Below are 15,586 nucleotides of genomic sequence, written 5' to 3'. Positions count from 1 at the left end.
TTCTACCAGAAAGAAGAGCTACTGCCACTAATCAAGGCTCTTGTGACTAACTCAAACTTTCCATCTTGAATATTTTCAAAGTCGCTTTCAACTCCGCTTTCTTGTTTATAGTTATTCGGATGGCACCCGTATAAACATGCACATCCCACTATCTTTTTAGAAAGCCCAGGGTCCTTGAGCATGAAAAAAGACACTATATCGAGCCTCTAGATGGCAGTGCAACTTTCTTTCATTTACTTTCTCTTAACTCCACTTTCCCCATTTCCAAATCAAAAAATATAAATTTCTTATAACAATAGAAAAATCTTAATCAAAAAAGAAGCTTAAGATAAAAGATTATTAAGTATTGAAAAGAAAAAGCCAGTCCAGTTAAAAATATATTTTTTTAAAAGAAAAACATCTTGCCAATTCCACTAAAAAGGGAAAGTTAAAAAGAAAAGATTTTTCCCCCCTTTTTTTTTTATAAGGCTCAATCTCGCCGCTTAATCCATTTTTCTTCACTTTTAAAAATCTCTTTAAGTTACTTAAGGTGTTCTCTAAGAATAGTTGAATAGTAAAGGTCCATCTCACCCGGTTGACACCCCTCTCTTTCTTCTTCCTTTGGAGCTGTCCCGGCTTTCGCAGTCATTAAATGGCTGCCTCTCCTCCGGCGGCTTCAAGAGCTTCTCCTGGGATCAATCTGGGACTTGCGGTGTCCCTGAGATCCACAGGACGCGCCCTTTACGATCGCCATCTCTATGGGACGGCTTAGGTCCATCGGGACCATCCGGGGGGGAGATATCGGCTGCGATCCTGGGAGCCCAGGATCCCCCGCTGTATCGCCGCGACGCCAGCTCCGCCCTCTCCTAGGTTGCTAGATAATTTTGTTAGAATAAACAACTATATTTATTTAGAAATAAGTGATAAGCTATTAAGGTTGTCTTTACTTTCTGGGATGAAGGGGGAAGTTACTTCTTTCTTTTTTTTTTTTCTTTTTCACACTTTTCCTTTTCTTTTGTATTTTTCTGTTTGTATTTTTTATAGCCTGTACTGGCTTTTATTCTTTTCATTTATAATTCTTAATAAAATTATTTGAAAAAAAAAAGAACAAACAACTATATGGCCCACTCCCCATAACAACAAATTTTCTCAAGTGTGTCAGGACATTTATATTTCATAAGTCTCCACAAACAAGGTAGAAATCTCCTTTCCTCTCTCTGATTCACAGTGAAGCCAAATAACTATTTGGAGGTAGGATAGCACATTTGTTCCTAGTACTGACAAACAATGTTCAGATGATTGGGGGATGGCTCAGCTGCTAGAAGAAGAGAGTAGGACAATAACAAGTAATGGAAGAAGACAGAGCTCCTTATCTCCTACTTTGCTTCAGTCTTCTCCCTAAATAGGGGACTGTGTTCTAATGGATCTAAGGGGAAGAACTGACGAAAGGAGGGAATGGCAACCCAAAGTATGTAAAGAGATGGTTAGGGAGCACCTAGCTAAGCAAATGAGTTTAAACTGTGGATGTCAATTTGGAGCCATTTTCTTTAGCTTTTGAGAAATCCTGGAGCATAGGTGTCATGCCAGAGGATTGGAGAAGCACAATCATTATTCCTAACTACAAATAAAGAGAAAAAGAGGAGCCAAATAACAACAGACTGGTCATCTTGGTGTTAATACAATCCTGGAACAGATTGTTAAGCCAGCATGGGTTTATCAAGCTTTAATTTATGCCAAACCAACCTGTTCTCCTTTTTTTGAGAGTGACCAGTTTAGTTGTCCATGGGAATGCAGTGTGCCTCTACGTCAGTGAAACATCTGACAAAGTTTCCCATATTTCATAGACAAGATGGCAAAATATTCTACCATTAGATGCAGAGCTGGTTGAACAATTATACTCAATGTATGTCAATGGTTCTGTACCAAGTTGGAAACACTGAGAGGCAAACTTCTAGGTCTTGTTCTCTTCAACATATTATAAAAACTTGAATGAGGATTTAAAAATATGATTATCAAATTTACAGATGACACAAAGTTGGAGGGAATAGCAAACACCTTAGAAAATAGTATCAAAATTTAAGAGGATCTTGACAAGCTGAAACAGTGAACAGAAACCTACAAGACAAACTTCTGAATGGACAAATGAAAATGTCTACATTGAGGTAGAAAAACTCAAAGGTATGAGTATTGGATCCTGGGCAGAACTATAGAAGTGTAATGGTATGTGGGAATGACCTTGGGAGACAGGAGGAAGAACTGCAGACTAGACAACTGTCATGCAAGAGATATCTCAGTCCACAGAAGCAAAGGGGTATGGGAAGGGTTTTAGAAGGGACTCTCTGTAGTTTTCTGGAAAGTAAAAGGGAACAAGGGGAGAAATACTTTCAGTCTTGCAAGATTCTGTTAATGTAACCTTACAATAAAGACAGAGCTAGTATTCATTGATGTGCTTCTTGTCTGGACTACCTTGAAGGGCTAACAAGAAGAAGAGTGTCAAGATCAAGAGAAGCCATTGTTCCTCTGTTCTGTGGTGGTCAGATCAATCTAGAATATTGTGTCTAGTTCTGGGTACCACAGTTTAGAAAAGACACTGAAAAACTAGAGCACGTCCAAAGAAGAGCAATCAATTGTGCCTGCTTCTGGATAAGGGGGTTCTGCTTGCAGTCATTCACACCTACATCTTAGCCACCTCCTGATTGGATTATTGCAACATACTCTACTCTTCCCTTTTGGAAGCTAAAATTGGTCCAGTATGCAGCGGTGTGGATGCTCTGCAAGCTATATGGGCTTTCTATAGCTTCTGGGTGCCATTCAAGGTGCTTGTTATCACCTATAAAGCCCTATATGGCACAGGACTGGGTTATTTGTGGAACCACCTTTCTCCAATAATATCTGCCTATTCCACAACCTCTTACAGGGTAGGCACCCTTCACGTCCCTTCCTTGAAACAATGCCATCTTATGGGACCTAGCAGGCATGCCTTTTCCACTGTGGCACTTGCTGTCTGGAATAACACCCCCCCCCCCAAATAACATATGGTTGCCCCAACCTCACTGGCCTTTAAAAAGTCAGTGAAAACTTGGCTCTTTCTTCATGTGTTTGGGCCAGGATGATTGGTATTCCCATCCGAGGACTGTAAAGAATCAGCGGCCCTGATCACCAGTTAATTGTTCTTTTGTTTTTAGTTGGTAATTATTTATTATTGTTTTTGTATTTTTGTTCTTTGGTTTGTTGTTATGCCAATTTGGATAAATATACAAATATTTAAAATAAACAAAAATCAAATAAGATAAGGGGCCTGGAAGGGGGAAAAAAGAGTAATGGTTGGAAGCAGGAAGACTTAATAGCTGTTTTCAAGTAACTAAAGGGCTATCATGTAGAAGAGGGGGGCAGAATTGTTCAGAGTTCTTCCAGTAGACAGGAAATGAAACAATAGGTATAAATTAGAAGGAAAGAGATTTAAGATAGAAAAAGTCTGTAGCAGTAAGAGCTGTTCAACAATCGAACAGACTGCTTCAGGAGATGGTGAATTTAAACAGAGGCTGGATGGCTGTCTCTCAGGGATGCTATAATAGTGGATTTCTGCAGTAAGTTGGACTAGATTGTCTCTTGCATGTGTTCATTTTGTGATTCAGTGTTTCAAATAATTCTATGTTATATGGCCTTGACAAAGATTATAGTTAGTCATGAATGTAATTAACTTTGGAATTAAAGGCAATGTCAACTGATATTTGTAACCTGCTTTGACTATCACTTTTACAGACAACCAACAAGCAATCTATTATTTTGATTTGAGTTAAATTTGCTGCCTTTTATTCACTGGAGTATAATTTGATTATTCTATTACAGAACAAAACAATAATTGGATATTTTCATTATTTGGTTAAGTTGGTTGAATTGTCTCAAACTCTCTATTGTAACTAACTTTATTGCCTATGACCATATTGATTGACATATTAATTTGAAAAAATATAAGTGAAATGTACATTATTATAACATGTTTTATTATAAATAATAATGGCCAAAGTTGTAGGATATTACATTTCACTCACATATACATTTGTATGCAAGATTGGGTTTAGATACTAATCATACAGATAGTCCTTGGTTAAAAACCACTCCTTCAGCAACTGTTTGAAGTTACAATGGCCCTGAACGAGTGGTACTTAGGACTGGTCCTTGAAGTTCCAGTTGTCCGAACACCCCCACAGTTGCGTGATCATGATCTGGGTGCTTGGCAACTGGCTTGCGTTTACAATGGTTGCAGTGTCCCACGGTCCCACGATCACCATTTGTGACCTTCTCTGCCGCCTTCCCACAAGCAAAGTCAATGGGGAAAATGGCAGGGAAGTTTGCAAGTTGCTCCTGTAAGTCGCTCCCACTGCTTTTTCTCCTGAGGAGCCTGGCTATGGAGTACGAGATCCCAGCACATGCCTGCCTGCAGCACTCCCCCCACACTTCATAGTGCACACCCACACTCCCTACACACGCTCGCATTCCACAGCAGCCACCCCCCACCCGGCCACGCTTGCACTGTAGCAGTTGCCTGTGCACCCTGTTAGTCAGAAGAGTGCCCCTGTTTGTCTTTCACAGCAAATACAACTTCAACTTAAGTTACAAACTTGTGTAGTTACATGGTTTTAGTCTTTAAAATGCCAGAAAGCTCTTATTAGTATTAGGCCTCTTCAGTTGTGCAGACCTCTCCAATGTCTGGTGACTGAACCGAAAGGTACAGATTACAGGAGACCTTCCTAGAACAAAGGGATAGCTCCTTCTCTCAACAAATTATCTCATCTGCTTTCACATACTATTTTCCCATTCCTTTTAAAATCTAAGTTTCTACTACAGGCTGACAAAATATGAGAAGAAAATGGAAATTAAGAAAAATAAAAGTAAACTTCAATTGTATACTCATCAGTGTGTGAAATTTTACCTGAATCATACACATTTCAGACATTTTGATGCAGAATTCATATTTCTTTTAGAGAGTACAAAGGTGAATCATTTTTTTACTGCTAACAACTGAGACTACTGCTCTGTTTATTATTTGAATTTTTAACTTTTGAGTGCTTAGCAACTATCAAATCAAAGGTAACTTATGTCCATAAACAATCACAAATTTCTTGCTGGTCTCTGTTATTTGGACCTTCTCCAGCTTTCTATCTGGATATTAGCCTTTTAATAACTTCATGTATATCAGAATAGGAAACTATGCACTTTGGAAAGAAGCATAGAAATCTTCAGAATAGAGTCAGTTACTGAATATACCCAATATACTGCTTTTAAGGGAGCCAGGCTTAATTAAAGTTGCTGTTGCAGGTACTGACAATGGAAGGAAAATGTAACATCCCTGGGGCTTCCTCTCTCAACATGATTTCCAAGAAGAGTCAACTAATTCTTGAAACACAAGAGTACAGTTCTATGCAGTTCAGAGAAGTCAAAAGCATTTCATTACCAGCAGCTCAGAGGAACACTTTGAGGACATAAAATAGAGCAATTGGAAACATTCCCAGAATAAATGCTTGCAGAAAGACCCTGCTAATATCAAAAAAGCATTCAAGGAAAAAAATCTTTAAAAAATCCATCTTTCATCAAAAATAATCTACTATTACACCCTCTTTGGGTAACTAAAAAAAAAGAAAAAAGAAAAAACTAAAAAGAAAAGACAGCCAGTTTGGCGTAGTGGTTAAGGGATCGGGCTAAAAACTGGGAACCTGAGTTTTAGTCCTGCCTTGGGCACAAAGCCAGATGGGTAACCTTGGGCCAATCACTTTCTCTCAGCCCTAGAAAGGAACAATGGCAAACCACTTCTGAAAAACCTTACCAAGAAAACTGCAGGGACTTGTCTGGGCAGTCTCTGAGAATCTGACACGACAGAACAGATTAAAAAAAAAGTTCTCCAAAAGCAAACACCCACTGCAATAGACATGAGGGTTCAGGAAAGTGGACATTGTCCACAATGGCACAACTGGGGACAAAATGGATTTAGAGATTCTATGAGATATCGGGATATAGAAGTTACAGATGAGGGAAGGGGAGCACTAAGAAGCAAACTGAGAGAAGGGCAAGGAAAACATACGATGGTTACATTAATTACCACTAATCTATTCTCTGTAGATTAGACTTGACCCAAATTATTTCCCATGAGTTTTGGTTAAAGGGATTTATTATAATTTTCAACAGTACAAACAAGGAATAAAAAGGGGCTCAGAATTAAAATAGTGGAACAGGATACAGATTAAGGTATTTTGATTATATAAATTAAAAGTGCTGCTAATGTTGCCAATAATTTATTGGCAACCATGATGATAACTTTCAAATTCTTAAAGAAACTTAACATTCTCAAGATTGTTAGAGTCCACAGCAGATACTCTATTTCACCCCTTATCCAATTGTTTGGATTGGGCTAGTGTCAACTAATTTTTCTGACCCAAAGATGGGTCAGCAACTTGACTATCTCTTCTCCCTTAATGGCTTCACAATAAACTTGTTAAAATAGAAATAGCATATATAATCATATAGAAATATTCTGTACCTAGTGCATCATGCAGATACTTCTGTCCCACCAACTTGAGGTATTCCTCAATGGATTTGGTGGCAAGTGTATTCTCTCTGAAGATCAACTCATCATGGTCCCCACAGCGATCAACTTCAGACATCACTAGATCAGTCAAGAAGTCCTGAAAGGAAAAAGATTGGACAAGAAGATGATGTATATAATGGTAGACTGTACTCTGTGGGGTACAGAGGTTGGACAGAATATGCAAGATAAATAAAATGACCGACTCATCAAAAAAAAGAGAAAAGGCTAAAAGAAAGGGGTCTGAGTGACAGTGCCTCCTATTAGGGAAACTAAGATTTTTAGGGACTGTTAGAAGTATTCACTGAACTATTTGCCTCAAATATCGTTGATTCTTTTTTGATGAGCGAGATGCAGATACAGCTCACTTAGGGCTCATCTACACAGTCCCCTCACCTTTCTATGCGAAGAACATATCCTCCAATGGAACCTCCATCTTGGGGCCAGCCTGCTGCTGAGACAGGCTAAAACCACATCAAAGAAATCCAACAGAAACATAGTGCTTTTCAGTGAAAAACAGAATAAGCCCTCCTCCTTGCAAACATTCTATGTTGCATGGAGGAGCAACCTGAAGGAAGTTGGTGGCCTTCGGGGCTCCAATTGGCATGCTATAGGACCACCCCCTCTCATCCAGCCACAAGCCTCTGTGCCTCTGCAGGCATTTCTGCTTTGATTGCCAGAGGGGACAGAGCCTTGGCCAGTAGCCGTGTCAGGTTAAGGACTAACAACATACAGTACCTCTTCTCAGTCCTTCTTTGGAGTGACTACTGAGAAGCAGGGTATTCCATGGATAAGTCACATAGCAGACAATATGCTACAGGGTTGAAGCTGACAGGCTTTGGTTGCTATTGACTCCAATGTATAAAATAGTAAATGTCCATACAGAGGAAAAGTCATGAGACAAAGTTCATTAGAAAGCAGAAAGAAGTTTACTTCTTTTGTTAGTGAGAACTTAACAAAAATAACTTCTCCAATAAAGTAAAATAAGGAAATAATGCACAACATAACAACTATCAAGCTCTGATACCATATACCAACTTACACATTAACATAATCCCACACCTATATGCATTATCTTATCCACTTCAGAATGCAGCAGGGGTGGGGATGGGAGTGGTTAAAGAAGGTGTTATACTCTCTCTATGGTCACTCCTTCCTGCTTTGGGGCTGGCGTTTTTCATATGTGACGTTATGAGATATAAGGGAAACTACTGCAAGAGTACTCCTTGTTATGTATGCATGCAGAAATAACTTTGAAAAGCATCTTCAAAGATGCTTCAAATAGAGGGTCTGCCCAAATTGTTTTTCATCTTTGTAAACTCTTGGCTTGACTCAGATTGATGCCTCCAGGGCTTCTGCCTGAGTTTGTTATCTGTGTTTTGTGCCTACGGTAGGTCTTTGCCCTTTAACAGTTTGTTAACAACAACCTCCATAGTAGTTGTGAGTAATTGGCAAAGACAGCTTGCATCCAGCCTTTCTTGTTCTGGAAAACTAGCCTGTAGGACTGGCTGGCTGTTGTAATAACAAAATGGCTGCTGAATTGTCTGTTTGAACCTGATCTACTGATAGACAGTTTTCTTTGGCCCTGGAAGGAACAGCAACGTTGTAGAATGTATTCTAAGAGGTCACTATTTCTGCCCACACTTCTCACACCTCCCTCTATGGCATTCCTGAATTTACCATGCCGGTGTAAAGCCAGTGTACAGGTAGTCCTTGCTTGACGACCACAATTGGGACTGGAATTTAGGTTGCTAAGCAAATCATCACATCACTGGACCTGATTTTACAATCTTTTTGTGGTGGCCGTTAAGTGAATCACTATGGTCGTTAAGTGAATCACACAGTTCCCCACTGATTTTGCTTGCCGGAAGCCAGCTGGGAAGGTCACAAATAGTGATCATGTGACCCCGGGATGCTGCAACCATCGTAAGTGCAAGCTGGTTGTTAAGCACCTGGATCGCGATTATGCGACCATGGGGGTGTTGGGACAGTCATAACTTTGGGCACTGGTTGTAAGTCACTTTCTTTACCACTGTCATAACTTCGGTTGCTAAACGAATGGTTGTTAAGCGAGGACTACCTGTACAGAGGTTTTAAAATACTATTTTCTAGAGACTGTGGGCCTAGAGAACATTGCTGGCAAAAAGCTATGTCTTGGGGAGTGAAAGCGCAAAGAATAAGTGAGGCGAGTGTTTCATGCCTGGGGAAATGGGGGAGAGTGCAAGGGAGAACTCCCTTCCCTGCTCCTTACTCCCACTACAGCAGCAGCTGGACTTGCTGCCTTGGCTCAGTGCTGTAGGGTCAGCTGTTTCTCAAGGGTCATTTTGAGAATGGGAAGAAGGTGCATTACGGGGATATGGGAAAGAGCCCTTTGTCCAGAATAGTCGTTATACACTGATCTTAATGGTTTTCTCTCTTAAATCCATAGTGTTGGTTTATTTTTCAGATGTGTTCTCTAATTTTCAGCTTGCTGCAAATGGAGTCCCTAAAGCTTAAGGTAAAATGGTACAAAGACAAACTTATAAGTCTGGAATACAGAATTCCTACACAAGCAGAGAATAGGTGAATTGCATTAATTCAAGAAACACACATTTTTTCCTTCCCATTTATTTATCTTTTGCTTCTTGGGCCAAAATATTGATCTATCCTGAAAATACCAGCTGTCATCTAAAAGATGTGCTTAAACAGATTACACTTGAGATAGTGTAGCATAATAGACAGAATGTCGGTTTTACACCAGAGAGGTTTGGATTAAAATCTCCCTTAGCTTCACCATAAAATTGGGGCATTTCTCTGTCAACCTAATATTCCTCACAAAGCTGTTGGGAGAATGAACATTCTGCCACAAGCTCTCTGGAAGAACAAATCTTTTTTAGGAATCAAAGGTGAGTATCATAAGAAGACAAACATGGTTTCACATTGTCTCTAATAAAATGTTGCTCTGTATATTCTGCTCTTCGAGGGTTAGTTTTAAGAACTATGCCCTGCTTAAGACCATCCTTCCAGTTTGCTCACAGAACTCAAACCTGAGAGTAAACTTGAAAAGATGGGCTCTATTTTACCCCCAGAGGAGGAATCTTCTCTCATTTCCCAATAAAGTGCAGCATCCCAAAAGGAGGAAAGACACATGGATAATTTAGGTTCATAATTGGCCAGAAAACGGGCTGGGACACCAGGAAACCAGAGAAAGTTGAGGGGTGGAGCTGGAATCTGAAGGGCTCTGCATCTCACTGCACAAGTGCTTAAGAGTTATTTCTGCTAGAGCCACAATTCAAAATATACATTGTATCAAAACAGATATTAATCTGTGGGCTATAAATTAACCTATCAGATACTGAGCAGACAATTAGAAAAAAGGATAGAAACAAAGCAAATTGCTATATGAATTAAAATGAAGGATACTTTCTGCATTTTGTTCCTGACTGATTCACAATATCTCTCTGAAACAAATTCTAAACTAATGTTATCTGATTTTTCCACTTGCACTTGGAACGTACAAATTCCAAGATTCAAGGCACTGCAAACGAATGAGCAAATGACTTCTAAAACAGTGCTTGACTTTTATATCTCCTCTTAAAACAAAAGATCAATAGAAAAAAAGCACTATATTTTTAATAGTGTTTGTTTTTGTTCCTTTTATTTTTTCATAATAATGACAGTAGTACTATTTAATGGTCATAACTGTTTTTATTATGCTAACTATATAGATTTATTTTATTGCTTATAACAAACTGGGCAACCAGTGAGATAGTGAGATGCTTTTAAAGAACACTACCATATATTTTGAAAGAAAGGGGAGGACCACTATCACTTGAGAGGTCAACCAAAATATGCGGTCAGTCACTCCCTTTAGATCAAAGATTGATCTCCTATTGTCACCTCTCTCATATATATTCATGTATTTAAGTATATATCCCACACTTAATTCATTTTAGGCCATCAGTGAACAAGGAATTCCTAGCTAGTTGCATACTGAATATAGCAAAAGTACTCAACTTCAGCCTGTTTGCCATGTTATGGTCCTTCTCAGGAGGAGGCAGGTAGTGTCAAACTGAGATTCACACTTCCTTGCGTCTCTATCATAACACAAGACTTCCAAGGTTTCTTATTCCAGAGGAAATGCTGTGGGTGGAAACCTTCGCAGTGGGAAAACCACTGTTACTCTGGCTATTTGGATGTGGTGCTTTGCAGTGATTAACTGAAGTTGGTTATTATGTTCCTTGCCTCTCAGAGCAGAATCTTTGTGGTGAAGCAAGAATCCGGGTACATATTGTACCAACTACCTCTCTTTTTAGTGCCCTCCTACTGGCCAACTGGAAGCAGCACTGGCTGGCTACATGAGAGGACAAAGCTCAGCACTTGTTCAATGCTGCAATGCTACCAGAGGATAAGGGAGACAAGGTCAATGGCTGTGTGGAAGTGTGCTTTATGCCTTCAGATCATGCTCTAGGAAATTTGAACCAGTAGTTACATTAGAAGTATTGTCTTCTGTGGGAGCTTAATGTTATCTAATTATCTTAGAAGAAGCAATGATTAACCTGCAGGGTTATCTCTACATGTATTCTTGAACTGAAGGAGACACGTTTACTTTCATCAACTTAATGCACACTGTCAAGGCCACCAATTAAAAACAGAGGCTTCTTAATCTGCAGGAAAAAAAAATTACTACTGACAATCGCAAGGAGTTTTGCAGTCTGGCATCAGATCCAAACACTACTTTATACTATAATGTTCTCCTATGTTTAGCAATATGAACAAAACGTACTTTGATTTATCCTTGTTAGTAAAGGTTACTCATATGCAGTGAATTTAGATTTACAGATTGTTCCTTTTTTCCCCTAATCTTAAAATCTAAATATGGCCACATAGCAAAATTAGAAAGGGAGAACAACATACAGAACTTGTAAGGTTCTATGTCAAAGGAGCCTAAAGACCCATTTCTAGGTTATCTTAAGGAAGTATTACAGAAGCAGTGTTAATTACAAATCAAGCTGGTCAGAAACAAAAGGGCCTATAACTCTCCACCTGATTGGTCCAGCAGCAAACAAATGAGGTTGACTGTCAGAATGCTCCAGGAATGGCAATATATTTCCAGTGCCTACATTCAAGGGATACAATATACACTGAAGATTTGATCCAGTGCTTGGATTGAATTGCTCAAGAATTCTGTATAGGCTACCTTAAGTTCCCTTGATGAATGAAAAAAGTGAGATACATGTAACAAACAAAAATAAGACATTATGTTTGAGATTTTTAGATTATTGTTACAAATATTTGCCTTTTCATATTAATCTTTTATAATAGGAAATACCATTTTTCTTTAAAAGGTTGCCATTGATTTCCTGTTCTTTTAGTCTAAAAGTTTTGATAGTCAGACAGAATCAGTTTGCTTTTAGACTGTCAGACCCCACTGTAAGGCCAATCTCCTACATCACTCAGAAGCAACTTAAGGCCAGAGGCTCTGCATATTCTTACCTTTGCTCTGCCAGTGCTCTGAAGAATGTGCACCATAGCACAGGCCATCTCCTCTTTGTTTCTGACACTTATCACTGGCTCCAAAACAGAGCATAATTCAGTGTAATTGTTGGTTACAAATTCAGCAAACTCTTTGTATTTTTCCATAGGGAGGACGGTGATGGTTTGGTATCGTGACTTGATCCGGATAGATGGCACACCAGACTTTCCTTTACTGACCGTGGGAGTGCTGATGGTGTACCACTTTTCCACAAACTGTCGACCGGTTACAGTAGCTATGGGAATGCTGATCAGACCAACATAATTATTCTTATAGTTTTTCTTTCTCTTTTCAGTGTCCTTATAGATGTGGACAGTAATGCTATAGGTGGGTGGAAGGCCAGAGAATTCAAACTGTTCACCCCAGAAAATATTGTCAGCTTTTGCTTTACTGGTAGTTCGGGCAACTAATATTTCATCCAGGCATATTTCACAGAAATACTTCTTCTTGGGGGCCAAACCTTTGGCTTCAATGATCCAAAGACGCAACACGTTCTCATCTCGTCGGCAGTTATCCTGAGACAGAAACACTTGGTTTACTTATCACAAGGAATGTTTATTCTATGTGGTTCTTATCTTTTATTACCATGATTATACTTTTAAATCTTGGCTTTCTATTTATCTTCTTTTTAAGATGGCTTATGAGATAATAAACACATTTCTGAATTCTCTTTAAGAGAAGCTTCAAATTCAACACATTTCACTGCATGTCTGATCATGTCTAGATTTCTAGCCTCTTAAAGAAGGCATAGCTGAAGCCAATAGAATATGGCAGTCAACTGGATGATTAAAACAACACTAAACCAGGAGCACTCCTATGCTGTGAACCTTCTTCTTAAGATGGAACGTGATCCCATACCCAGAACAGTATACCCACAGTCTCATATCATCAGCATCTATGACTTTGCTGGATTAAGTTTCAGTTTATTCTCTGTCAGTTATTTTTTCAGGCAGCACACATTCACAAAGGACTATGCTGCTACTGATGAAAAGGAAAAGGAAAAAATATAATTGAGAATTGAGGAAGTTCAGTTGGGTGGGTGGAGAGTATCTTGGAGTCCTGTTGAGATATAGGGAAGCCATCATACCAGTTTGCCTTCTGGCAACTGGGTGCCTTGTGTCAGGCCATTCTTCTAGAATGACCTCATCCAGCATCATGTATATTAGGAGGGTGACCTTCCAGATTTTTTTTAACTAAAATCTCCCAATAGTCAGAAATGACAGTATGATAATCCAAAACTATTTGGAGAGCTAAAGGATGTTTGATGAAGGCAAAATGGAACTATCCCGTGTGAGAGAAACTGAATCAGTACAAAGTAGTACTCCCTCTCTCCCTCCCCCCAACTTCTAAAGAAGCAAGTTCTGAAGTACATTACAACTACTTGCATTAACAAATGCTGGGAAATTCCAGGGAGTTAAACAAGGTCACCACTCCTCTGTGTCTCTCCTATGTAAGAGTAATGAAAGTAGAGCGCTCCCAAGTCCACCTGAAAGGAATCCGTACAGTAGATGGTAATGTTAACCATTAATATATTAAAACACTAAAATTGGCAAAGATGGCCAGCAATTAGGAACTGTTTCATAATGTGACATATTCTAATTTTGGAATATATCTATATCTATATCTATATCTATATCTATATCTATATCTATATCTATATCTATATCTATATCTATATCTATCTATCTATCTATCTATCTATCTATCTATCTATCTATCTATCTATCTATCTATCTATCTATCTATCTATCTATCTATCTATCTCTATATCTATCTATCTATCTATCTATCTATCTATCTATCTATCTATCTATTCATATTCCAAAATTGCACTGATATATATCAGTGCAATCATTAGTATTCATAACTGATACCACTTCTCTACTAATCATTTCCCCAAAGTACTTGGAAGTACTTGTTCAATAATTGACTGCTTCCAGAAAGCAGTCAAGACCTGGCTCTGCGAACTGGCATGGGGCGAGAAAAGGGGCAACCAACCCTGGGAGTGGGTAGCACCTTGAAGATGCTCCCATATGTTAATATCTTTCTGATCACCACCATCTTGGAATATATTATTATTTATGTATGTATTTGTTTTACTGTATTTTTATACTATTTTTATTCTATTTTAACTAATATTTATTTGTTGTTTTTATTGTAAACTGCCCAGAGTCACTTCCTCGTGAGATGGGCATTGTCTAAATTTGAAATATAAATAAATATAAATAAATAAATAAAAATAAAATCAATGTGACATATTTATAAGTTAAAGATGTAATCAATCATACTTTTGTATCAACGAAGTCTAACTGGGGGTTACTAAGCAGTTTTCCTTCTGAGGCAGCTAATTTCATGCCACAAATCTACTTAAAAGGGTATCCTTGTTTGGGGAAGAGTCTGATATCCCAAGCTATTAATCAGGATGCATTTTCCAATGGATGCTTTTCTGGGGCTGCATTTTACATAATACCTTGTTAGGCTGGATAGCCCTCCGTATGTTCTCCATCCAAATGTCTCTTTCAGCAGCAGAAGAGCAACTGAAGCATTTACTACAACTGGAGCAAGATATCTAGAATACATTATAGAAAGTCAGGATGAGCTAAGTTTACAAATGAGATTGTAATTGCATGAAACGAAACAGCAGAGATGCTCCAATACTTTACAACATAGTAGCTTAATGAGGAAATTTAAACATAACAGAATCCTAATCTGTTGAGCATTTTCTTTGGGTATTAAAAAGCTCTGAGTGTCAGAAACATTATGATCTAGTCTGGAAACTATTAATTGTGGCTGAAATACTCACCAAATCTCCTAACTTGGAGACTGCAGCTTTCAAATGGAAATTTAGCCTAAAAGGTTGATTAAGTTAATAAATCTACTTATAAAGTAATAAACAGCATTGAAGGACATTTGAAATAACTGCTTTTTACAGTTTATATTAATGCTGGTCATAAATCAAATGTTTTCTACACAATATTTTTATCATAACATAACATAGGATTGCACAAAATGTTCTGCTAAATATGTCGCCTTAATAAGGTTTAGGTCTAATAACATTTTTGTATGGACAACAGAGGAGAGAATTGGAATAAGCCTACCATCTCCATCAGTTTTAAAGTTTCTCACAAATTAGAACAAGTTATTCCTTATATTATAGAGGAGCAAGACTGATCTGATTACTATGAAATTTTAAACATTGCACTGGAGAACTGGAAAAAAGTGACTGTACCAACTACTATATAAGTAAATATGTTTAAATATTGTTTTGTTCTTTTTTAAGAGGACCACTTCTCATAGATAAATCTAAGTTTGTTACCCAAGTCATTGTATTTAAACTAGAAAAACTAGTTTCCTTTTCATGGAATATCAATAAAAGTATGTTGTAATTTTTCTTGTTTCCTCCAAAGAAACAAATTTGCCAGGCAACCTCCATGACAAGCAGGGACAGATCATTGTTTCTCCATGAATGTGTACTGTATTTATGCATGTGTATGTTGTTTTTATATTGAACA

The 15,586-nt window shown here is 38.2% G+C and overlaps 1 protein-coding gene across 2 annotated transcripts in view; it reads right to left on the bottom strand.

The window, feature by feature from the left end:
- The window catches only part of RASAL2 (RAS protein activator like 2), a 237,091-nt gene that overhangs the window by 35,032 nt on the left and 186,473 nt on the right, over positions 1-15,586 (bottom strand). For both annotated transcript variants that reach the window (XM_088154086.1, XM_088154087.1), the window contains exons 7-9: positions 14,545-14,643; positions 12,035-12,589; positions 6,515-6,659 (exon numbers count right to left, since the gene is read on the bottom strand). In XM_088154086.1, the coding sequence (XP_088010212.1) occupies positions 6,515-6,659; positions 12,035-12,589; positions 14,545-14,643 (799 nt within the window). The remainder of the gene's footprint in view (positions 1-6,514; positions 6,660-12,034; positions 12,590-14,544; positions 14,644-15,586) is intronic.

Source organism: Python bivittatus, unplaced genomic scaffold (genome assembly GCF_059951505.1).
Source record: "Python bivittatus isolate LINGU-HERP-01145 unplaced genomic scaffold, Pbiv_v1 ctg000700_np1212, whole genome shotgun sequence".
Taxonomy (NCBI): Eukaryota; Metazoa; Chordata; class Lepidosauria; order Squamata; family Pythonidae; genus Python; species Python bivittatus.
This window is presented reverse-complemented; position numbering and strand designations above follow the sequence as displayed.